The sequence below is a fragment of the Lacerta agilis genome, chromosome 4 (assembly GCF_009819535.1).
Source record: "Lacerta agilis isolate rLacAgi1 chromosome 4, rLacAgi1.pri, whole genome shotgun sequence".
Taxonomy (NCBI): Eukaryota; Metazoa; Chordata; class Lepidosauria; order Squamata; family Lacertidae; genus Lacerta; species Lacerta agilis.
The window spans coordinates 38,302,785-38,329,646 of NC_046315.1; the positions used below are offsets into that span (position 1 = coordinate 38,302,785).

At 42.1% G+C, this 26,862-nt stretch overlaps 1 protein-coding gene across 2 annotated transcripts in view; it reads right to left on the reverse strand.

Annotated features, from left to right (window-relative positions):
* Window positions 1-26,862, reverse strand: part of MPZL1 (myelin protein zero like 1) — a 76,930-nt gene that overhangs the window by 6,726 nt on the left and 43,342 nt on the right. Inside the window, exons 1-4 of one of the 2 annotated variants that reach the window (XM_033146769.1) lie at window positions 25,060-25,272; window positions 5,269-5,429; window positions 4,509-4,722; window positions 3,087-3,219 (exon numbers count right to left, since the gene is read on the reverse strand). In XM_033146769.1, the coding sequence (XP_033002660.1) occupies window positions 3,087-3,219; window positions 4,509-4,722; window positions 5,269-5,429; window positions 25,060-25,246 (695 nt within the window). In that variant the 5' untranslated portion in view covers window positions 25,247-25,272. Of the gene's footprint in view, window positions 1-3,086; window positions 3,220-4,508; window positions 4,723-5,268; window positions 5,432-25,059; window positions 25,273-26,862 lie in introns of those variants that run through there. The other variant, XM_033146770.1, reaches the window with a different exon arrangement.

Sequence of the window (26,862 nt, forward strand, 5' to 3'; positions counted from 1 at the left end):
TTATATTTTAGCTGTCCAGTTAAGACATTTGCATTCTCTCATGCATATTAACAGTTTGTATTTTCAGTGTTGAAGGGATGCAGTATTTTAGGCCACTGGAACTGGAATTTTACACTGCTGTTTTAGATTTAGATTTCTCTTGTCTGTTTATTTTGTTTTACTGTATATTTTATGTCTATTGTCTCTTTTAATGTGCATTACAAACCACTCTGGAATAAATATTATTAAGGGCAGTATATAAATGCCTTAAACAATGTCTTCGCAGTAGCTGAAGTCAAGGAATAGTTCTTGACCACCAAATTTTTCAGTCCAATCGTTTTAGTAAATGGAATGCCTGCAGCAAAGAAAGCATCCATCGACTGGAACACTCACTGTTAATATATTGATACTACTATGTGTACAAAGCTTCGGAAACTTGGGGAACGTCTATTTAGAAAGGGCTTGAGGTACTGATATGTCAGCTTTGTCCTTGAACTGATGCGCTCTCACTTCTGCTTAAAAACAAACAAACTAGGAATCATTTCAAAATCAATTAAACTGAAAATTGACTAAGCATCTCAATAATTCCTAACATGCATGCTCACAGACATCTGAGGACCAAACAATACTGTTATGTATCTGTATGTAAGTTGGTACAAGGTCTATTCTAGATGAGCGGCTGATACCGAAGATGTGGGAGCACAACGCGTGTTGTGTACCACCAACAGGCAGGGAATAATTTGGAGAGGGAAGAAATCACTGGGAAGAAAAGGAGTTAAGCTTCCTTCCTCATCCCTCTGAGAATGGCTTTTCCTGTTTAAAAAGCAGCCATTGTGGAAATGTGTATAGGACCTAACTTGGCCTAGGAGGAATACTCACCACCCTTTCTCTCAATCGTCTTGTTTCCTTTATACAACACACATACAGCATATACAGGCAGACATGGATCATGACAATGTGACAATGACATTAAGCAGAATGCAGTTCCCTGCAAACCATTATTTTCTCTTATCCAACAGGAATATTTATACATTTAAAAAAGCAGACATGAGATATGCAGCAGTACATAGGGAAATATAGTACGGGGGGTGGGGGTGGAGAGATTTCAGTACCAGTAAATGGGCTTCCATTCTTACTGGGATTGAATCACAGCACACAAGGTGGCCAAGGGACTAATAAAATGTCTGGAGTATATCCCAAGAATTCATGCAACCTGGATCTAAAATAACACTAAGTTAAAGGTCTTTGCATGGAAAATTCAGTTATTGACTCAATGATTTTCTCCTCTCACAGTGTACAGAGTCCAGATACCCCACACTCATTCATGCACATGAGCTTGCTGGCAAGAGATGGAATACTGATTCTGAAGGTAATGAGCATTGCCGTCACAACTGAAGAAATGAGACAACAAAACTCAAGCAGTAGATGCGATGTGCTGCCCCTTCACCAACAGTCTACAAAACAGAATTTCAGCACAAGTGATGGATATGTTAGCCGGGTAGTCAGCAAAGGAGGCAGAAATGTGTACACGCACACACACGAAGTACCAAAGAGCAACCACCAATGTGATTAGTTACCATGGTATATAGTGGGACCAGAAGAGGAGACCCAGCCCTGTTACATTCCCAATCTTGCGTCTATATCAGGATCTCTGTAAGCAGAGGAAGGTAAGAGCAGGATCCGATCCCAGCACACCAAAGCAGGAAGGAAAAAACCAAAATGTCAGAATAAGAACAGAAGTTGTGACACTGCCATGCAAGGGTTTCCACCACCACCCAAATCAATCCATTATAATGCTGGTGTTAGTTTCATCTGGAATTAGACCCCGCAAAATTATGTGGCCCTGCTCAGCAATTACAGCACAAACACACCCTGCCACTTAGTAATCAGTAGGAACACAGAGCTGGTGCAGTCAGTGAAAGCAACGTTACCCATTTCTACATTGCTGGGGGTTGATTTTAGTTGTAGAGGAAATGCAAATATATTACTGTTCCAAATCCAGCACCTTTAAGTACCTTTCAGCAATAACACACTGGACAGGGAGTTAAATACCCATATTGGGCCTTGGGATCCTTTAGTGCAGATCAGTGTAAGCTGCCTTTAAGTGGTTACTGAAAGAGCACATGCAGAAAGGAAACTGTGCTTTCCACACTGAACTCTGGAGCTTACACAGCACATTTCACTGCACTTGCTCAATCTTACCAATGACTCCTACTGCAATCCCTCTCTAAAATCTCCAGCTGAAAATAAGGTATAGTGGGATCAGTTGCCAATTAAACACACCCATAAGAAACTAGACTTTTGAAGGCTTTGTTTGTAGCATTCGCTGGATCTACAAAAAGCAGGAAAGAGTTGGGCAGTGGAATGACAATCCCCACAGAACACTTGTGCTCAGGTTTTTGTGTACAAGGGCTGCATTTCTGTTGGAGTTAAGTGGTAAAGCAAACAAGATAAAAGTCCCACCACCACCTCAAAGGAACCCACCAACAAAACATTTCCTGGCATTCTAAAAGCTCTGGATTAAAGCTCTAGATTCTACCTTGAAAATACTTTCCAACAGAAGTTATTCAATGCAAATTAAAAAGGTACCTTAAGTGCAAAAAAAGGAATAAAGGAATAAAAGGAAGTCATGCAGATGGTGAAGCCAGTGAAGATAGTAGAGGAACTGTTTTCCCAAAGCTAGGTTTGGAAACCTCTGGCAAGCAGACTGTTGTAAAAGGAGCCACATTCCAAACTCAGAAATAGAGTTGTACAATCCAAGATGTACAGAGTTGTCCAGCCTTTATCTTACATTACATCCTGAGCTGCAAGAGCCCCTTTATTTTTGGAAAACAAGTGTAGGGCTGCCTCTCTGGACAGCTTTATGCTGCACGCTTCCCTTCCAACATGTATAAGGATATCTAGTAGGACTTATACACCCTGAAAGGTGTATGCACAATGAAGTCAACAATTAATAGTTTGGGACTAGAGGAATGTGTCCTAGTGGCCAGAGTCAATTTAGTACTATGAACAAAACATATATGATTGATTCCTGTTGCAGGTTCAGCTACCCCGGCCTTAATAAAAAAAAAAAACACCTAAATAAATGAACAAGGGGAGCATCTTACCCAGAGTAATGATTTTTAGAATTCTTCTTTCTGCATGCGACACACACAATAAGAACGATGAGCAAAACTAAGCCCAGAACTCCACCAATGGATGCCCCTGCTACTAGAGTAATGGGAAACACAGGCAAGTTACCTGAGGAGAGAAGAAAAGTTTCAGTCCAGTCTGCTTAGCTTTTACATTTATTAATATATCATTGGCGTTGTTTTTTATATGCATAAGTTAAGGGTGCATCTGTCTCAGTAATGGCATGTTCCTTGGTCTTTTTATATCCCGAACCTCAAGTAAAACTCATGTGCATGATCTGTGGTGTTAAGTTCATTAGATTTCAGTAGCATTTTTACAGCATACCAAGTACAATTAATCTCTCATTTAGCCCATCAGTAGCCCCATGGGAAAGATGAGGCTGAACAATAAGTGGACTTCCCCTGAAGGCCAATTTTCACTACAAAATTTTGTAGTCTGCTATGCATACAAGCATACAAAAAACACAAACCTCCTGCTGAGTGTAAAAGGCATCTGCATAAGAGCCAGTGCTTTAAAATGCTCAGAATAGCCAATCAGGAAATAATTGGCCCCTGCTTCCATGCATTTTCATGAAGAATTTGCCATGTTTTAGATGCACACCCATCACATTTGAGAAGCTGCCTCAACACCACAATCAAAAGTCAATTCACACCTTAATCACAATAATCATAAACTTGTAACTGTTGCCTCTTGGCAAGACTGCACTTCAGAGCATTGGAGCAAAGGGAACAACTACATGTATACTGTACTAAGACTCAGGATTCACAGAAGAACAAAAGCGAACTTGGCACATCTAAGAAACATAATATGCATATATACTTATGCCTAACTATGGAAACGAACCACTGCTATCTCTTTGAACTGCTGAGAACACCTTATTCTCTAGCTGTGAATGCCATTTGTATAAAAGAAGTGATTTTAGTTGCCTATTGAACATTTCGTCATCTTGAAATCCACCCAGATTGAGTAAATTTCAAATCACTTCCTTAGTTATACCCTTGGGCTACATTATCTTTTCTATCTCTGCCCACAAACAACTTCAACCGTAAAATAAGCATAGCTGACTTAATCCTATCAACAGACTACAATATAAACCAAACTTTTCTTATAAATTTGTAGCACCTTCGAAACGGTTTACCAAACAGCCAAGGCAGGCTCTAAGAAGCAAATTAACACCATAATTCCAAAACCTAACTACATACAAGATTTTTAGTTATTTTAAAACAGTTCAATTTCTTCACAGAAACACTCTGAATAAAATACAAGTTATGCAAGAACAGCCAAAATAATACTCCTGTACGTGATGGGTTTTTTGTAGAGCAATTTAATTAAATATTTCACAAAAGCATTCTATCAACCATCATTACTAGCACTCTTGTATCCAGAGACAGCGGTACCTTTTTCCACAACTCTGACTTTGATTTCACTAGGTGTGACAACTATATCTGGAGGGTTCTTGACATCGCAGATGAAAGTGCCATTGTCCCGGAACTGCATGTTGGATATACTGATAGATGCATCTTTCTTGTTAAGGTCACCTGCCCAGTTGCTTCTGTCCTTAAATTGTGTATCCTTCCCAGGATATGATTTGCCATGGGAATAATAGAAGAACTGTAATCGGGAACACAAAACAGGATGCAGAGTTAAAATCCTAGTTTCCCCCACAAAGGGAGGTCTGGGAGTAGCTACAATTGCTCAGGGTGAGACCTTATTCTGACTCACTCGCCCCAATTTCCAGCTGCTGTTACAGGATCACTATTGGTCCTATTATTACCACCACCTCATACACCTTTAAACTTGACATATCCTGCTAACAAAACAGGAACCTATGGTGAAGTGTGGGTAATAAATAAACTCACTAAACAAAATCAGAATACAGTACATAGGTGGCTAACACATGTGTCACTAGCCCAAAACAATCCCTCACCTTAATAATACTTTTGCCACTGAAGTATTGTGGAGCAAGCACAGAAGGGACTATCCACAATACCAAACATAATAGGATCAACTGGCATTCCAAGGCGGCCTAAATATGTACTCTTACCAGTGATAAAAGTGAGCAGGAGCAGACAGGTATGAAATAGCAGGGAAATGTTTAATCTGCTTTATCACAGGCTCTTGTTCAATTCTCATCTTACTTCAAACATCATCTCTTACCGACACAGTAGTAGTTGATCCCTCGGGTTGAAAGCTCCAGGTAACAGTAGCGGCACTGCTGATCACCTCTGAGGATGAAAAGCTGCATGGAAGCTTTGTTTCTGTCCCATTCTCCACAGAGAGTTCTGCTGGTGTGTATACTTCCACAGCTGAAACCTGGGCTGTCAAAAACACCACAAAAATCAGGATGCAGGACCCATTGTAAGCAATGCAGAATGAAATGATAGCTTTACACAAGAGAGCTAGATGAAGAGCTACATTAGATATCTTATAGCCCAGAATAAATGCCCCATCAAATATCCGTTGAGTCGCACTTAGTCCATTTGCTCTGGAAACATCCAGCGTTATTTCTGCTTTTGTGTGAGATTGGTCACCGTATAAACTTCATCCTGAATGCAATACATACTCTACGAACTTGATCACTGAATATTTACCCAATTGTTGAATGTTGGTCAAGGGCAACTAATAACAGCTCATCTAAGAAACAGTTCTAGTAAAAGACTGGTAAGTTAAAACGTCCTCCAATGACTGAAGAAGGGGTAGAAAGTTCTTGTGTATTGTTTGCCCAGCCATCCTTTGGCAAAGGAGGAATTGTTATTTGAACTTGGATAAGGTTTTGTACCTTTGTAAAGTCCTATTTTGCTCAATAAAATTCAGCCTTTCTCCACTAGTGCTCTGTCTTTGCTTCAAGGATCCTTTAAAAAGAAGCCTTTTGCCTTTGGCAAAACACCATCCAAGCCCTAAAGTCAGTTCACACAAACCTGGTGAACTCCATACCACATCTACCGAAATCCAGGCAGGTGCACTACCAGAATACACATGTTGCACCATGTAATTACAATAAGCAAACATGAACTAAACTCATATGCAAGCTGTAGACAGTCAGAACAACAAGTTGTTCTCCAAAAGTAAGAAGTAGTCCTTGTGGCTAAACTGTGATTCTCCAAAAGTTGCTAGACTATACTGTAGTTCCCACTCTACCTGACCACTGGTGATGCTGACTGAGGCTGATGGAAACTGTAACCCAGACACATCTGGAAGGCCACAGTGTAGCCTGCCTGCCTGCCCCCACTTTACATACATGTCCTGAAGCATATATTTAATTTGCTGCCAACATTGTTCTCAAATGCTTTCTTTCTGCCTTCACTGAAAAGTCTAACATGTCCTTAAGAGTTTCTACAGCTCACAAAAGTGGGATGGTATTGCATTAATCCTGGCAGGAGCACATTGACAGCAGCTGTTTCATGGCCAGAGACAAGGTTATTTCATATGCTGCAATATCCATGCTGTCCTTCACAGGCTGTGCTAAAGATTCCAGATTCCTGACAGTCCAACTCTGTTTTAACACAAAAACACATAATGAAATTAAGCAGGCAAATGTGTTTACTGAATGGACAGAAGAGAAAGAGAATCCTTGGGAAGGCTTCTGTGTACTACACAGTTTGTCAGGGCTCCCCATGAATTTTTTAAAAAAGTACCTCAAGACCTAAAACTTGTGAAAAGCCATTCAGCTGCTTGTTGGGAACAAGAATAAAAATTGGGAGCTTTCCCAAGCTCAACCCACACCAGGTGTAGCTAGCAAGCAAACAAAGCAGCAGGGATTGATGGAACAGAGTACTACCAAAACAGGAAATAGAACAGTCTCGCTGTGGGGAAATGCCTTGGCACCTCCACATTCACGGCATTGCCAGCATGTGGTAGAATAGAGCAAAATACTGCTTAGGTGGGAAACTCACCATTACACCATTGTGCAAGCAATGTCTCCCACCTCACTGCTGCTGTGCTACGACACTCAGAGTTAAATGTTTAAATGTGCTTAAGAAAACCCACTCACATTTCTATGATGCAAGTAATGAAGATTTATAGAAGCCTGCATTTATAGAAACCTGCCATGATATTATAGGCTTTCACCTATAAAGCTTTGTGTTGCTCAGGACTCCAATACGTCGAGAACCACCTCTTCTCACACAAGCCAACCCACACCTCACGTTCAACATCTGAAGCCTTTCTCTATTTCCCCCCATCCCAGGAAAATGTGGAGGGAGGCAACATGAGAACAAGCCTTCTCAGTGGTGGCTCCATTTCTGGAATGCTCTTCCTAGGAATGCATGCCTAGCATTATCACTGTGTGTTTTAAGACAGTGTTTTTCAACCACTGTTCCGCGGCACACTAGTGTGCCGCGAGATGTTGCCTGGTGTGCCGTGGGAAAAATTGAAAAATTACTTTATATATAGTCAATATAGGCACAGAGTTAAATTTTTTAACATTTTTTAACATTTTCTAATGGTGGTGTGCCTCGTGATTTTTTTCATGAAACAAGTGTGCCTTTGCCCAAAAAAGGTTGAAAAACACTGTTTTAAGAGACCAGGCAAAAGCATTATTACCCTAGCTTTTTGCTCTTTATTTGATGGGTACTTGGGTATGTTTGTGCCCTTTTTTGGACATCAAGGGAGTTAAATGTGTGTTAAAGGAGCAAAATGAGATTGCATCTGTCTTCACTGAAGCAGTTTTTGTGCAAGCCCCTGTGTCTCAAAAAGCTCTCCTGGGATGGTGCCTGAGGTGCAGAGACAGATGATGACAGACAATATTCAAAGCCTCAAAAAACAACTCAAATGTGAAATTGCTGGCCTATAAAAATTATATATGCTATCCCTAAGATCCATCTCCATACTTAAGGAATGGAAAGTGGCCAATTGAATGTCTTTTTTAAATGGATCCAGAGGAGATCTGAGAAATTACAGGCAGTTACACTAATGCCTGTTCCAATAAAATTGCTAGAAAGCATTATTAAAGATAAAATTACAAAAAGTATATAAGAACGAGACTTCTTCAATAATAAGCATGGCTTCTGTAAGCGTGTTTTCTGTGTATTACATAGGTCTTGAGTGGTCCTCATATGGACCACTCAAGCATACAGCAAGCATATGGACAGGAGAGATGTAGTACACATTGTTGCAGACTTTGAAGTACTCCTGAGTGAGTTTGGCAATCATAAGATAAACAGAAAAGTTCTCTTAGGGATCAGAAGGAGGTTAAAGAACAAGAATCAGAGAATCAGAATAAATTATCACAATTCAGGAATGAATGAAGTGGGGTCTCTCCAAGAATCAGTTCTGGGACCGCTGTTTTTAACTTATTCGTGAATGACCTGAATTTGGGGGGTTAACCAGTGAAGTGGCAAAAGTTGCTAATGTTCAAAGTGGTTAAAACAAAAAGGGATTCTGAGGTCTAAAAGGGTCACTCAAAGCCTGGTGAACGGGCACTAAAATGCCAAATGTGATTCGCTGTAAGCAAATGTAAAGTGATGCACATAGGGGCAACTCATCCTCTCCCCCCTCCCAAAAAAATGTCACATGTACACTAATGGGGTCTGAATTGACTAGGATAACTTGAATAGCTTGATGAAACCGCCAACCCATTTTGCAACTCTGAAAAATTCCATGTTAACGACCATAAAGAAATAGGCTGAAAATAAAATTGCCCAAATGGTGATGCCATATAGAAACCTATGGGGCGCCTGCACTTAAATCTTTCACTTACAGTTCTGCTCACCGCAACTCAAAAGAGTGTGGAAAGTTTTAGAAAAGAGCGCCAAAACTGACCATGTGGCTGAAATAATTCCCCAACGAGGAAAGGTTAAAACATTTGGGGCTTTTAAGGTAGAAAAGCGAGACTAAGAGGGGACATGATAGAGGTCACAAAGCAACCTGCTTTGAAGAAGGATCCTGAGGGTACAGTACAGAGTCCCTGCATCTATGAATTAATGCAAAGGCAGCTGCTGATGTCTTTCTACCCCTATAGGCCCAGAAGCATAACTTGGTGTTGGCAAAAGCTACCAGGCATTGGAGTCCTTCCACAACACCTGGAGCACCAATCGTGCACATGCACGGCTCAGCACTCTAGCACCTGCTTTGTCCACAAAAGGAATCCTCTGGTATCTCCAGCAGGAAAAGCCACTGCTGCTGCTGCTGGAGGGGATGGAAAGCGGTCCTCAGAGCAGCTCCCAGGCAAAGAGCAGTGCAGGCAACCTGCCTAGCCCTCCTGTCCAGACAAGTTCACCTGCTTCTCGGATTTTATTTTTCTCTCTCTCTCTCTCTCTCTCTCTCTCTGTGTGCGTGCGCGCGCAACAATTTAGCTCCTTTCCAAGAGCACAAGGGACCCTAGGTGTGGCTTTGCATAGGCCCTGGGAATCCAACAGTCTTTTTCTGTGCTTATCCTTCTCACAATAGCCACAAGCAAGCTGAGAAATAAGACATGTGCATCTACATGTCCCCACTGAGTTTACTGGTTGAGCACAACCAGTACTGTTTGTATTCTGTTACAGTGGAACCTCGGTTTTCCAGCATCTCAGAAGCCAAACAATTCGGAACCCGAACACCAAAAACCTGGAAGTAATTGCTTCCATTTTCGAATGCGCCTTGGAAATGGAACAGCTTTTGAGGTACGCTTCTCAATTTTTTCAATGTATTTTGCCGACCACCCATTGATCCTCGGTTTTCGAACATTTCGAAAGTCGGACGGCCTTCCAGAACAGGATACGTTTGAAAACTGAGGTTCCACTGTATCACATTTGTCCTTCTGCGAGTTTTGTTACCCAAGAATATTATACAGGGAGAATTCATAACTGCTATTTAATTGCCAAGAGATCCAGACTAAAAAGCTATGGGTGAAGAGAGATACCATACCATATTAGCCTACCCACACGGTTTGTCATCACAGCAGCTTTCTAAAACAGGAAGCCTTGGGATTGTGGTCCACCAACTAACACAAAGATGATGAAAATGCAGCTGTGCTTAATTTATGATCCATCACTTACTCTGAGTAGCTAGGGAACAAATTAATCTGAAGAATTAAAAGGCTCTTTAAAAACATTCACTTAAAGAGAGCTGATCTGGCTACAAAGAATGAGCTGGAGGGATGCTCAAGACAATCTTCCAAAAGAGGCCTGTCCAAGTTGGACATCAGCCAAGGAAGATTGCAACACAAGACAACTTCTCCAAAAGCACATACTGTATTTGCAAGCGGACAGCTCTCAGCAGTGTAAGCTAGTAAAGAAAATGCATCAAATCCTGAGACAGACTTAATACTGTGGTGATTAGGAAAAGGTGACAACCAGTTGGCAACACAGCTCCCTACTGAATTGGAGCCTTATTTGCCCCTACGGGTTCCCATTGTTGCGCCCGGTGAGAGAACATGGAAGTAAAAAAAACCTGAGGCTTCTGGCTTCAGAGAGAGAGAGAGATTTAATTTCTGCATGCAGAGGTACTTCGGTGTTTAGATAGCCAAGCAAGTACAAAAGTTAGTCAGTTTACCAGCAGTTCTTATACAGTTTTCCAACTCATTCCCCCCACCTTCGGAAAACTTCCTCTTGTCCATATAAGGAACATTTCCTGTTGTACATATAAGGCAAATGACATTTAGCCAGAGTTGGTTCATGCGCACTCCAGCAAGGCCATCCTATCTCTTGACCTAGACAACAGTTCCTCTCAATGAAGGACAGCTACAGTACTCTCTGCGTAAGGTCTACTGTTCTTATCTCCAGACACTTAGTAAGGCAAAGCTTGCCAGAGAGAAGTACAATGCAGATCAAAGTTCACAGCTTTACAGAGCAGTTTCATACAGAAAAGCTTAACAGGGGCACTTTTATACTTAATACATTCACTGGACTAACAATACATTCAGGTAAATATATAGGTTAGCTAATTAACCCCTTCCATTCCCTCCTCTTCTTCGGACCGCTGGAATTCTTTCTCCAGCGCGTCCCTGGGAAATGACTGATATTCTCTAGCAAGGGCAATGAGCTAAAGAATCCATGACACAACTTTATATGCATGCATTGCATTAAACAGAAAATACAAAGGCATAGTAGCAAAATAACAATGGGGGATACAATACCAACAGATACAACAAATACAACTAAGGATCTTTTACTTCGAATATTCCTAACACTAATTACAGAAACTGTTCAACTGGTCACATTATCTGGTAACTGGTCAACACAAATTAAGGCAATATGATCACTCAGTCCTCCCATTCAGTGTTCTTTTCCTTCCCTTTCTTCTATTGGCGTGCACAGGGCCAATGGCCCCTCCCCTGTGCATTGGCAGCAGGTTTGTTGCTTCTTGGCCTTTGTTGCTTCCCTGGATCTTCAGCTTCAAGGGATGTTTCAGCACACTGTGGCAGGTCCTGTCTCTACATGAGGAGGCGGACACCAGCCACTTTCACCACTGGCAGTGTTGTCATAAAGACTGTAGGATCTATGCCACTTAGGTTTCAGAGTCTCTGCATAGGGATAAAACTGGCTTAGCAAAGCTACATGGCATTAGGGCACCTGCTAAAAGAATAGAAGATAGTTACAGAGATTATATCTGCCCTTGGAGGGTGGTGTCTTGGGCCCCTCCTGCCTTTCTTTTGCCTCACAGATTAACCTCACAGGTATCGATATTGATCACACCTCAGTCCTCCTCCCTGTTGGAGGTAAGCTAGAATAACCCAATCAAATAAGGACAGCCTCCCATACACTCACAAGATATTACTGACCATGCCGGATCACTATCTCCTCGAAATACAATATTCTTCCGCAATGATTATCCCATAGCTCTTTGGTCTACTTCTTTGGCCCAGAATAATAATTTAGTTCATTTTTCCAATCCATGCAAACACTCTAAACTTAAAATACACACAAATATAAACAAGTACACAATACAATCATACTATCACCACAATTTCAGACCAATTTAACATAAAACTCTGCTAATGTCAGGGAACAGAAAGATACAATTTTTTCCCAAATAAGATCCATTTCTCCAACATCACCTTCCAGACACACTACTAGAGCCATTGCAATTCTCACTATCTGGACATCCTTCAGAACATTCTCCTAGCAACTAATCCTCTCCAATATAACATTGTACAAGTGATCTAGGGTATTTGGGTATAGCTATTTTCTCCTTACTGTCTTCTCTTTCCTAATGTTCCATTTCTCCATCCCAATTATATTACCGATTCCAACAGCCATATCAAAAACTAACTTTCCCTCCTCTTCTGTTTCCTGCATCCAAGCACCAGCCATTGATCCTCAGTACCTAATTTTCTACTTATCACCTCACCAAGCCTATCAGGACCTCGTGTCCAAGAATTAACTTACCACCACCAACCTATTTTTGACCCTCAGGAGTACTTAAGGTGGAAACAGGGCAGTAGGGAACAAATTCTGACAGAGTTGGGTTGTCAGACAGAATAGAACTTGGCCTATTTATCTTGCTTCAGAGCCATCGGTTGGTCACTCTCATCATCTCACACATGGCGGCCAGCTTAGCAAAATTGCTAACTCCTCACAACGGTGTTTCATTTGGACAATGGAGTTGAACCCTTGATGTGCTCATTCAAATAGTGACAATTTTCAGGTTTCTTTTAGGTAACAACAAATTATGGACAGGCAATAGGAAAAACTCCTGCCTTTTTAAAACAATCTTTGAAGGGCTTACTATATATACCACCTCTGAAGCAGAGCCATCTTCAGGCCTCTCTCATTGTCTCATGCTTCCATGGCAACAACCTGGCGGTCCTCTCCATGGTTTGGACAATGGATTCACCCCCCTAGATGTGCTCTGCAACCTTGGCATGAAGGGTGGTGTATTGCCTTCAATATTGTTTCCTGCTGGGCAGGGGGTTTGACTAGATGACCCTTAGGGGTCCCTTCCAACTCTATGATTCTATGATATGTATACCTTCACTTTATCATCAATTTTTCTTCCAATCATTCCAAAATTCCTGCCCCCTTTTCCTCCTGAGGTTCAAACTTACTCCAAATCCTAACTTACACTGTCAGGGCTACACTGTCAGTTGCTAACCATGAGCCCCTTCCCATTCTATTTCAACATTCTCTTCTCCTTCATTCTACATCCCACAAACCTACATCTACATTCCCAAAAACATTCTGCTAAGAAGCCATTTCTTCTATTTCAAAACCTTCCCTGAAAAACTTAAAACCTGGGATATAAAATAAAACTTTTCCCTCTAATCAACTTCTGTTGGAAACAATCAAACTGCTCAGAAGACATAATCTTCTTCCCCCCCTTGTGGGTGGCAAATTCCCTTCCTTTGCAAGATTCACTGCTGCAAAGAGAAAAATCCTTGCTGTTTAAACTAAGGCTTCTCTCCATTTCTGTCCATCTCCCCACTCTCATTGCTTTACCAAAGGTCAATTAAGAAACAAAATAAGACTGTACCAGCTTTAAAAACAAACATTCCTGATTGCAAGAGCAGCCCTCCTTTCAATGCTTCAGACACACTTTTACATTCACCTTAACATTGCAGAGAAATACTTTTACAGCCCATTCTATTAAAGACACATGCCTTGGCACACAAACAATTTCCAAAACACACTCACCTAACCCTGGGATTCAAACAGATTCCTTGAAGGGACAACAAAACAAAACAACAAATACAAATTGTGCAGCCACATATACACGGAAAAAAAACAGACTTCCCAGACTTCATTGGCAATGCAGCAAGAAATGAAACAATTTTGGGAACACAGAGTTTGGGAACACACAGATTAGGGCTGCTTTCTGCCCCACCTTTCCAGCATAAGCCTCAAACAGGGACCAACACACACACACAGGCACTGCAGATACAGACAAACTCACAAAAATCACACTGCACAATTACTGCAAACACAGAACTCATACAACACACACATAGTGAAGGAAAAATCATAAAATTATTACAAGTCATAAATTTTTACACAGCAACAAAAATTCCAATTCCCCATCTCAGCAAGCTCAGGTTCAACCTGGGGCAGTGGGACACTCCTTCCACCTAACCAGACTTTTTTCCATGCACACACTCTCCGCTTCGCTAGGGACACTGAGTTCCTGCGTCTCATTCACTCAATACATCCACTGGAGCGTCCCCACACACCATTCCCATACACAGAGTAAAATCACAGAAAAATTCTTAACCCCCTTCTCTCTCTGAAAAATTCTTAACCCCCTTCTCTCTCCTCAGAGAGGGCACCCCCCTTCTTTTCCCCCTTCCTGGCGGCCCTCCACGGCTCACGGCCAGGCTTCTGGCGGCAACTCTATTGCACACTGCCAGGCTCCGGTGGCAACTCTATTGCACACTACCGGATTTTAGCGGCGGTCCTCTACGACACACTGCCGCTGCAGGATCGATCGCATCCTGCGCTCCCCCTTCCCTGGGAAGCTGCTCCCCCTGTGGAGCTTACCTGTCCTCTGCAGATCTTACTTCCCTTCCCCCCTTGCGGCCGCTTTCTCTTTCTCCCGTCGCCACGGTGCAGTTTGGCTCTCCCCCTGGGGTGAGCCAGTCCCTTCCCACAAACAGGCAGGAAGCGCGCTTGGGGCCAGCAAACGCCAGACCAGGAGAGCCTTTCTGCTGTGCAGCGACGCCTCGGACTCCCTGTTTTCTCAATCCCGGGGAACAGCGAAGGGTTCCCGGCCAATGCACCACGTTATGGAGCCTTATTTGCCCCTACGGGTTCCCATTGTTGCGCCCGGTGAGAGAACATGGAAGTAAAAAAAACCTGAGGCTTCTGGCTTCAGAGAGAGAGAGAGATTTAATTTCTGCATGCAGAGGTACTTCGGTGTTTAGATAGCCAAGCAAGTACAAAAGTTAGTCAGTTTACCAGCAGTTCTTATACAGTTTTCCAACTCATTCCCCCCACCTTCGGAAAACTTCCTCTTGTCCATATAAGGAACATTTCCTGTTGTACATATAAGGCAAATGACATTTAGCCAGAGTTGGTTCATGCGCACTCCAGCAAGGCCATCCTATCTCTTGACCTAGACAACAGTTCCTCTCAATGAAGGACAGCTACAGTACTCTCTGCGTAAGGTCTACTGTTCTTATCTCCAGACACTTAGTAAGGCAAAGCTTGCCAGAGAGAAGTACAATGCAGATCAAAGTTCACAGCTTTACAGAGCAGTTTCATACAGAAAAGCTTAACAGGGGCACTTTTATACTTAATACATTCACTGGACTAACAATACATTCAGGTAAATATATAGGTTAGCTAATTAACCCCTTCCAGAATAATTGATATTTCATTATTACACATGCCAGTTATCCTCAGCATAGCATACTAAAGTGGAAAGAAAGTCAAACTAATGTCTTCTTTCCACAGCATTCTCGTTTCTTCATTAAAGACTTTAAAACCCTTTTGTTCCTCATTTTGTCTAAACCGCTAAGCTGTCAGACTGCAGCTGACATTGTCAAGAAAAATAGTTGCAGTGTTTCCTTATGTGTTCCTGGAACTATCAAGAATTTGCAAAGTAAGGTGGCTTACAGTATGTTCTTCCACTGGTGAATTATGGGCAACAATCAGTCCTATTGACCCGGTTTCTAAATGTGATTATGACCATATTGAGAAGGTCTTAAGCCTGCTCCTAAATGAAGACGGAGGAAATATGTGTTTAATCCCTGTCCCTCAGAATAGTAGTTTGAATTTTGTTTCTGTAGGAAAATGTCACAATAGAAATTTTATTTTATTAGATTAACCTGCATCATTCTCCAAAGGAGCCAAGAAATGTTATAAATTCTATGTAACAAATAGGAAAAGCAGTTCACATTGAAATAAATTATCTTATATAATTAGTTAATGGTTTCCAAATTAATAGATTTCCAGCATCTGAACTTTTCTTTAAGAGCTGGTTTATGGACAGAAATGAGTCATGACCATATTTCCTGAAAACATCTACAACCTTTTTCGTCAAAGAACAATTCTGTATTCGATTACATGAAATTATTCTGTATTTGATTACGTAACACAGAATTTACTTCTACTTAAAGGGATGCTAATGAAGTGAAACAGGAGAAACCTTGTGGGCTTTCCATAGTTACATCTGATACATAGTGCTGAGTCTCTCCATAGATTATCCAACATTTGGATTAAATAAGCATCCAGTTTTAATTTTTAAGACTAGACTCTGGAAGCCATGGGTCAATATAGAACTGCGGGATCAGGAGTTCAGGGCATGGCCCCTTCTCACTATCACTCCAAAATTAATCCACAGAGTGGAAAATCCTTTCTTGATTAGTAAATGGTGTGCAGGAAAACTGCTCCCCCAGTTTCTCCGCTGATCCCACTCAGGTACCACCAGATGTTCTGCAAGGCAAGAGGTATGCTAGACTGCAAAGGCTGGGAACAAGCCAGTTTGTATAGGCTCAGAGGTGTTTATATTAACAGTTGTCCTTTTATGTAAAAAACAAATTCTGTCTAAAGTCCCTAGTGTAATATGGTCATGGTTTAATTTTAATTAATTTTTTTCCTTGTTAAAACAGAGTAGCCTGAAAGTTGTCTGCTTTAGAACAACTTGTGGTCAATCTTTTCGCTGCATCAAAAAGTGTTGCATCTATATGGAAAATGTTAATTGAGATGAAGTTTGGCCATCTTATGGCTACAAAAATCCCATGGGAAGCAGATCTTCAAACAGAAATGCCTAATGAAAAATGGAACAAGCTTTGGGGGCAGGGGAAACCTCTGAGATCAGTCTTAGCTCAATTGAGAGAAATATAATTGAAGCTCCTACCTAGGTGGTATCTTTCTCCTTTGCAAATATCCTATATGATACCAGGTATACCACCTCCCTTGTCAGGGAACAGTCAGCGCCCAGTGTGGCGGTGCAGGGGCTGTCAAGGGATGAAGAGCCACAGCACTGTGGGGATAGCAGGGGGTTTTCCAGCAGGAACAACAGGAAGGAAAGCAGCCCAGCGAAGAGAGGGCTGCGGTATGCTTCAGAGACCCAACGCCCCCCAGCAGATCCAGCCTAGAGGGAGCAACAACAGTTCCAGCACCCCAATTACACAGGGGTGTGAAACGTAAGGAGGGAAGGAGGAAACTAGGGGTGCCCAAGTTCTTGTGTTGGGGGCGCTCCAGAAAAGCGCCACTTCCGGGATCTGAAAGTGACTAAGCTGGTCATAGACTTTTGTAGCTCTGCACTGTACATATCTGCACAATAAAACCTGTAAATATACAGGACCTGAGTCGAGCCTCTTTACTCGTGAGGAACCACAGCAGAACCCTTACATCACTGCTGAAGCAGATGTGGGGAGACTGGCTCCTTCATACATATGTGGTGGTTTTGCAAAGCTTTCCGATCCTTTGAGACCTCAATTTTTAAGGAACTAAGTTTAATAAATAAAATCTAGTTACAATCTTCTCCTCAGCTTTCTTTGCTTGAAATAATGCATGTGTCTACTCCGCCAATTGCTCATAGAGCACTTTTGAAATTTCTCCTTGCAGCAGCATGTATGCATACATAGCCCCTAAGTGTCTTACCTTGGTTCATTCAGAAGGGGCCCTTGCTGTCACAATTTCTAGTGTGCATCCATGCCATGATTAGTGTACATAACATAGAAGTAATAAGAAGCGATAAGTATGTAAATGACTGCAGCCTGAATTGGTTAGTCTTAAAGGTGCCACACTGGACTGTTAAAAATGAACCCCATATATTTTCAGACCTTATGGAGAAATATTACTCCTCTGCCCCTTGCAGCTCAGAAATTACCGGTAAACATTTCCAGACTTCTAAAAACTGAAGGTTTATCCAAACCGAAACAAACTTCAACTCTTCCACATCTCAGTTTATTTCTTGATTTGGTGTACAGTGGTATCTTGGTTGTCAAATGTAATCCGTTCCAGAAGACCTTTCAACTTCGGAAACTTTCGACAACTAAGGCGCAATGTGGGGTCGGCAAATTCCATTCAGAAAACGGAGAAACACGCCTCAGAAACTATTTCACTTCTGAGGCGCGTTCAAAAGCGGAAGCATTCACTTCCGGGTTTTCGATGTTCAGAAACCAAAAGGTTTGGCTTCCGAAATGTTCAACAACCAAGGTACCACTGTATTTCCAAACACAGACCAGTTTCCCCCACAAACACACATACTACAGGAGATGAAAGTATCTGACGTGGCTAAGAAACAGTTGGTGTCAGAGGCTGTGCTGTGCAAAGGCCTTGACACAATCTTGCAGTAGGGTATGCTTGGCAGAATCCTAGACTGCATTGCGTGGCCAAATACCTGAATATGTTTTGTATGTTGCAACATTTAAAAGTACCTTTCCAACAGCAAGCCCTAAGCATACTGCTTGTTTTGTAATCCTGTCAAATGCAGAAGCTGTGCTTAACTTTGAATCTTGGATCCAACAGATTTGCAGCAGTGTGAATTAGAGGTAACAAAATTACACTGCTCTGTACTTTCTCCCACTCCCAGTCCTTTGAGGAATAGTCAAGGGGTCAGAAACAGATCCACCAACCATGCCAACAAGTTAAAGGCCACAAGCAAAGAAAACATTCAATCCTCCTTCCTTCTCTTAAGACAACAGCAGTGCCCTCCAAGAGGCAGAAATGCATCTTGCTCATTCATTTGGGTGTTGTACTCTCAATGTACAACTCAGGACTTGCCTTCATATACAGGAATTGTAACAATCTGAAACCGTACATAAAAGTCTTTGTACTATGCAGCTTTAGAAATCATTTTGGGGGATTAATTATATGAACAGCTTGTCTCAAACATTTGTTCATCATTCTAAAAGAAAGTGTTTTATAAACAAGCAAACAATACAATACAATACAATACAGGGGGAAACAGGAAAAAAGCATTTCCCCCCCTAAATTTTCCAGGTTTTTTTCCTTGGCCTTCACGTATCTACCTCTGCTTTTTCATTTCTACATATTTTCTCAAGAAGTGGAATAAAATGCAGGGAAATTAAGTGGATTAGGACCTAGGGGAACAGGGTTAAAAATCATCATTCAGCCATGAAGCTCACTAGTTACCATCTCTCACCCTAACCTACCGGTACCTCACATAGGAGACTTGAACGTCTTGGAATACACACACCTATATCCAGCCTGATGTCGCTGATTTTGAACTGGAGGAGGAGGAGGAGATTTGGAATCATGAAAAAGCCTAAACTTAAAGAATAAAGAATCTGGGACACAACCAGAATATTCAGTCCTAAAAACTTTGGATAGCAAATCCAGCGTGGCTGCCTGCTGGGACCGGCTTGCCTGGGATGGACTATGCAGGCAGGTTGTAACCCATGCTCCCATATTACATGTAGGCTCTGCACACTGCATTCTCATCTGAACCATCCCCTGCAGCTTTCTGTAATAGCATTTTAGATTTGCCAAAGTGTTTTACTGTATATTCTTTTATCCTCACATCAACCCTGTAAAGTACGTCACAGTACAATTTTAGCAGAACAGCAAACAAAACAGCACTGCCATCTTAAAGGCTAAAAATTGTATTATGGCATAAGCTTTCTTGGGCTAGAGTCCACTTAATTGGATGCATCATTCTTTGTAATACATTAAGTTTATGCAATAATCAAGGCTGGGTTAAAGTGGCTGTGAGCCTGATGCAATTTCCAAAACAGGGGCCTCTTCTCCTAAAAAGGAACATCTGATATTACACAATAAGTCTCATGCTATCTTCTAACAAATTTATTTATGGCATAAGGTTTTGTGGAGTACAAAAAAAAAAATGCCCTGAGAATGTGCAGCATTACAACTCTCAGCAAAATGTAACAAAAACATTTTGTATAATTTGATAAGCAGAAAGCAAACATGTAGACCTATGGCCACAACTTCCTCCCTGCTGTGGGCAAACAAACTTGCAGAAAGTGTCTGGGTGGGACTGGAGGAGATGCACTGACTGCAACCTCCTCTTAACTTTCCAAAGGCATTGGACTGCAGCCACAATGGACAAGCACATGAAGGGAGGGCATGTGGGGGTACTGGGTATTAATTTTCCTTCACCAGCTACCCCACTCCCAACAGTCCATCAAGTGCAGGGGTACCTACCACAGTTCAGCATTTATTCTGTTTTTCTCTCTGTGTGTTAACAGATAAATAAGTACACATCATGGAAGATCTCCCTGTCTTTATTTCGGCTTTGTTGATGTGTTAGTTAACTGTCATGCAGCAGGGTAGGACAAGTCAAGATACTTACAACATTAGAACAATTTGTGATTAGTCTAAAGCTGCTTCAGATTTTGATCAAGAGATAATTGGCAAGCCACTCAGGTTGCAGATTAGAGATTCTCTTAAGAACATTCCCTTGTGGAATTATTTCTCATAACACAACCGAGAACTACAGATAATGGGTACAAAGGGGATATAGAAATACTGTTGCCACCACTTATTCAGGGACACCCAAGCCAATACTTTCTGTTACGAAACAGCGAAACTGCTAAAAGGAGTAAACAACAATAAATTGCAATTCAATGTCTGTTTCAGAGTTCATATAGCTTCCAGCAAAAAGAAGCCTGTGCAAAGTCCATAGACACCAATTATAGGGACACAGAGCTAGATAAACGAAATTACACATACAGACAGCAATAGTCCACACTAAGACTATTTCAAGTACCAACAGAAGGCTCTCAATAAAAACTTATCTCATTGGGCAACTAAGTTTGTTCTTGGTATGAGCTTTCGTGTGCATGCACACTTCTTCAGATACCATCTGAAGAAGTGTGCATGCACACGAAAGCTCATACCAAGAACAAACTTAGTTGGTCTCTAAGGTGCTACTGCAAGAAATTTTTTATTTTATTTTATTTTATTTTATTTTATTTTATTTTGACTATGGCAGACCAACACAGCTACCTACCGGTAACTTATCTCATTGGTTTAGGGAACAAACCATGCCTTCTGAGTTGTATGGTTTCTAATATGAACCCAAAAGCACAACACACAGACAGCAGTATACAAGGAACCCTGTGTAGTAGGTCTCAATATGTTGTTGGACTACAACTCACATCATTCCTGACCATTGGCTATGCTGACTGAAGCTGATGGGAGACCAACAACATCTGGAGGGTCACAAATTCCCCATCCCTGGTCTATTTCCTCCCAACAGTGCACTCAATAAAAAATGCAATAAGAAAAGCTAGAAGATGGATGTTGGAAATGTGTCATCAGAGAGCTCTGTACACTACCTTTGCTAAACATTCTTGCAGCTCTATTGAGCCAGTATTGCAACATTTTGGAAGATGTTTCAATACTGAAATAGCCCGGTCTTGCTTGGAAAATTACAAAACACAGCAAGGAGGTCATGGGGATTATTTTCAACAGCTCCACATAAGCAAGGATCACCGTACTGTAATTTGCAACAAATATTTGCTGACTTCTACACATGTAGGTAAAGAGTCACCAGTCAGTAGCAGTTTCCCCTAACAGTTAAGGTGGGGCAAGGGGGAGAGAATGTATACTTCAGTCCAGTTATAAAAACTGACTGAGGAAAGCTTCTAAGTTATCGTTGAGGAGAACAATATTACAAAGTTTCACAACAATGCTACAACCACAGCCACAATCTATAACCATTAACAACTATCCAGTCAGAAATGAAACTATATTCTGTATCAATCAACTGAAATGTAAGATTTGAACATGAATCCATGCAAGACTAAAAAAAAATGGTAAGTTATGTCCCCAGTCCAGCTATATACTTAAACTGGCAAAGATACGTATACAGAACAAGCATGTAAGCACAAACCTTAATTGTTGCTTTGTGAATAATTTTCTTTTCCTGTCTCAGCATGTGTTTTAGCTATCTCTGTTGCTTATATTTCTCAGAAGTCAGAACGTTTAGTTGAAAAGTTTGACATGGTGCAAAAATAAAATAAAAAATACAGATTCAGGAACCCAGTCAGTTATCTTACTGAACAAAGAGTGAAAGTAGCAATCTATAATCTTGTTCCTTCAAACTGAAGCTAGGTTAGAAACAGGATTAGACTCTGAAATGGCCATTTATCTGACTGGAGCTCTGCAACCATGCCATAATGGACTACTGTTAATAATAGTATTATTCTCACTCTGTTGTGTCTTAAGGCACTTCATTTAATGGAAGAAAAGAAATACAAGTGCCTTTGTTTTGATTTGCTCAATAATTGTAAAGTGTGGGAAGGAAGTACAGTATATGACTAAATCTGAGGAGGGGAAAAACCTTCCATCCTGAAGCAAACAAATACTGTAATGGCTTCTAAACTGTGGCCTGAAGGAGCACTCTTAGTTCATTTCTGCACACTGGTTAAAGTCTAGGAGGCATGTAGTGGGTCCTCAGAATAAAGACTCCAGACTCACAAGTTCCAAATTCGACATGTACAATTTACTTTAGTAATATCACTAATTTTCTGTGGTGCCAATTCCAATCCATGGCATCGATGCAACACAAAAATAGAATTTTTTGAAGACTGCCAAGCAGAAAGGAAAAACAAAAGCTGACCTATTTCTATTACTAAAGCTTGCTGATCCTGAAAGTGATCTCAATGGACTTTCTGGAAGAGGCAAATCAAATATATTTGGGCACACAACAAAACTTGCGCTCAAAAAGGGAACAATTCACTATCTCCTTTAGGCATGATATTTCAGTAAACCACAAGCAAAATTGTCTTCATTTTTTACCACTTCCAATAATCCCATTAGTGCTACCACTGCCAGTTTTTTCTCCTATGATCCAGTTGTGCAAACATTTTTTGGAAGCCGAATGTCTGACACGGTTTCCGCTTGACTGCAGGAAGCTCCTGCTGCCAATTGGAAGCCGCACCTTGGTTTTCTAATCATTTTGGGAGTCGAACGGACTCCCAGAACAGATTAAGTTTGAGAACCAAGGTACTACTATACAGGCATTCACAAGACCTGTTTGTGGGGCTGTTCCCGTGACCGGCTGGATTCATATCCAATACACTTAAGCCAGTGTTTGAAATTAGCCAGCCACATTTTGCACCTTGCTTTCAACCACTTGCAACCAAGTGAATATGCCTGGATGATAGGATGGCACTTGACACTTCTACCATCTGTAGGTGCATGCCTGGGGATCATTGGATCTGGACTGTTTTCACAAACTAATACCCAGTGGTATATTTCTAGAAAAAGGAATGCTGGAACTCACCACGAATGTCTCCTTTTTTCTTATAATGGCAATGGTGCCCACCTAAAAGGTGCTGGAACAGAGTTCCACCAAGTTCTGACTGAAAAAGGCCTTGCTAATACCCCAACCTGTAGAATTCTATCAGTTATATTTTATCAGCACAATCCGAATGAATTTCTGGAACCAAAATGCTTTTTCTGTGCAGTCTGAGCAGGAGCAGTCACCATTAAGAAAGAGATTAAAATAGACCAAAATATGTGTGGACTGTCCCTGGATCAAATGACATTTCTTTCTTGAGTTATCAAAGCTCAAGGTTATTATCTGAACTAGCCTGATGCTTAACTGAGAATCACAGTCAGTGCATCGTCTGAGAAATAAGACTTCAGAGCTGTCTTGCCCCAAAATGGCAACTAAACATTCCATTTTGTTGACTAACCTTGGTTGAAGAAGCCATTTGGCACCTAGCTTATACATCTGAGTTCCTAACACTGATTTAGGCCAGGTTATTCATCACCTCATGTATTAAGCAGCACATGAAGATGTGCTTATATTGATTCTATTGAATATGTTACTTCTGTAAGCCCAGAGAACAGCTACTTGGGGATTAAAACCAAAAACATCATTCTAACATAGCTCAGCAATAAGGAACAAAAGGGAGTTTCGAACAGGTAATATTCCATAAGTCCAAACCACTATCCTTTAACAAAATAAAGCACTGCTAGTTCATGGGGGGGAGGCCTGCCCAGCTTACAGATGGATTGATTTCATTGCTGCAGAATAACAGGACATTACTTAATGTAGCTAGCCAGTAGCCATTTTGCATATTAGTACATTTTATATTCAAAGAGCATAACAGAGCAATGGCCAAGGCAATATTGTACATTTGTGAGATGAGTCAATTTACCCAAGAAAATGAAATTGTATGGCAAACTGTGTTTAATAATTATGTTGGTGCCTCAGAAGGAATCTGCAAGCTGATCACCCTCAGGCTGATCTAAGTCAGTTTGACCAGGTTGTAGAAAGCCAATTTCTCTGAAAGACACGTGTAAAAACTGTGTGCAACACCTCCTAGAACAGATTTTCATTAATGACTCTGAGTTAACACACATTTGACTTGAACTGACCCAGGCTAACTCTTGAGCATGTGCAATGAAGCAGTATATCGCCATACCTGTTTGTGGGATTGTTCCCGTGACCAGACAACCTCATCGCATCCATTGCTTTACGACTAGTAAGAATAGTACACTGCTTTAAGAAAGCAGCGCTACAAATGAAGGCAGGAAACCCAAAGCCAAACAATGGCAACACCAATCTCAGACATACGACGTCTTGGGCGCTTTATCTGGTACCAGCAGAGAGGAAAGAGATGGATTCAAGGACGCAGCGATTTCCCCTCTTGCCTGGGTCACCACTTACCCTTATTATTATCTGTGCAGAGCTAAACCTAAAGACCCAAAGGGCGGAGTACCAGAGGGAGAGAGAGAGGTCACCTGCTCTTCCTTGGTCTCTGTTCCGCCCTGAGCTCTTCTGCAAAGCGATTCACACGTACACCCGCCACCATCATGACACGTACGTTAGCTCACCCCCACCCATTCTTCCTTTTACCGGAGACAGACCAGGGAGGGGCTGCGAGGGGGGCTCAGGGAGACCTGGAATCCCCCGCCAACACCCAACAGCGCGGAGAAAACAGCGCTCCGCTCCGCCGCAGCGTCGCGTTCACACGCCCCAGACGACTCGTCTCCCGCGAGCGCTCCGCTTCCCCCGCCGCCCGAGTTCTGGCAGAGACGGCGGGGCTCAGCGAAGAGGAAAGGCTTTTCTCCCGCCCTGCTTTCTCCCTCCTTGGCTTCCCTCCTTCCCTTTCAGGCGCGCCGACCCGGACACGGGAAACCCACTCACACAAGCCGAGAGCCGCCGCCAGCAGCAACGAGCTGAGCCAGGCGGCGAGCGGAGCAGCGCCTTGCCTCGGACTGCAGCCGCCGCCGCCGCCTCCTCCTGGCGCCGTTAACGCCGCCACCGCCACGGTCGCCGCTGCCATTTTCCTGCCTCCACCTCCTTTTCCTCTCATTGTTCCACCCCCGCCCATGGTTGGAAGAGGGGTGGGAGAGCCGAAGGGAAACTCCACGCCGGTATTGAGCCGGAGCGCTGTCAGTCACGCACACCTCCTGAATCCAGCGTCTTCCTTCTGGCCAGGCTCTGCCCTTCACTTCTCACGTCGCAGAGCCATTGGGAGCTCGGGTTTTCACTCAGCCATGGGCGGGCCATTGAAAAGAGAAGCTGCCCGCCCCCTTTGGGCGCCTGTCACGTGACTGAAAGCTACCTTGGGGCTTTATTGTGAGGGCTGGGCGATTGCACAGCGGTCGCTTTGCCATGGCCCGTTTCCGATAGAAAGGCTCCAGTGACGCCGGCTCAGTAGTAGTAATAAGGCGTCACTCACCGTGGATCTTGTCCTTACTGGGGGGTTTTAGGGACTTGCTCCACGCCACTCCACTCACATCTGTGCACATTCCCGTAGCCTGACATGCGGAAGCCCTCTTGGCTCTGTTCATGGCCCATATCGCTGCATTCATAATTTAATACTAGTTGAAAATATTACCAGTTTCCCCCATTAAGTTCTATGAAACTGTGTGCGGAGTTTAACAGGCTGCTTTCACTAAGTTTGGTGTCTGACATCACATACAGTCAACCAAATAATGTTGGGAGTATTTCCCAAAGTGTATATAAGTATGAGGAAAGTCAGCATTGTGCCACAACATTAGCTAGCAAATAGTATAATTTGGTAACTCGTATATTCACCAACGTATAAAGTTCCTACACCAAAGCAGGACAGTTGCTATCATAAAGAGGTTTCCTTTTAATGTTGTTCCATTTATGCCTTGGAGGAGAGTTAGGGGTTCAAATACTCCACACTGCAACCTTTTGTTGCAGGTACCACTTTTCCCTCTCCTGATAAAGATACACAAACACCAGGTAAAAATATTATAAGCAATGTGTCAGGAGCATTCCAGCAGTAAATCACATTATGCCAGTTAGAGTTAATTATTTATTAGCAAAAACATCTGCACAGACTAAACAGAATGTCATACCTAGTGAGCATAGCAACTCATCTCCAGTAGGTCCTGCCCCCATGAAGCAGTCATTGAGGGGAGCTGTTTGCAAACTCCAAGAGCCTCTGCAAATCCTTCTTAGTCTTTGGTGCCTGCCAAGATGCCACACTGCTGACCTTAGAAATCTCCATCCCTTTGGGGGTCAAGTGAAATCCCAGGAAGTCCATGTCATAACACAATGCATACTCCTAACTGTGGAAGGAATTTTATGGTATATTTGACATACTCAGCATCTCTGAAAAGAGGTAGTGTGAAGACAGAGATTGGTAGCAGCTTGCTTCCTAGGGCTACTTTTACTCTTGGCACTGACTGTGGAAGAGCCACACTTTCTTCACTCACAGGGCATCCACACAAAGTCTTGAACAAAACATCTTCTCTAATTTCACCCCTTCCTCTCAAGTCCAGTTTCTCTTCCATTTTTGTCAGAGCTCAGAGAAATCTGACCTTTTCTTCCTCTGTATCTCAATGGAATAGCTTCACAGTTTCCCCAGATGTAGATGGTCTCTTCTGTTATTGTTCCAGACAAGTGCAGCTAGCCACTTTCTTTCTTTCTTTCTTTCTTTAGGAAATAAATTTTATTTAAGATTCGACAATA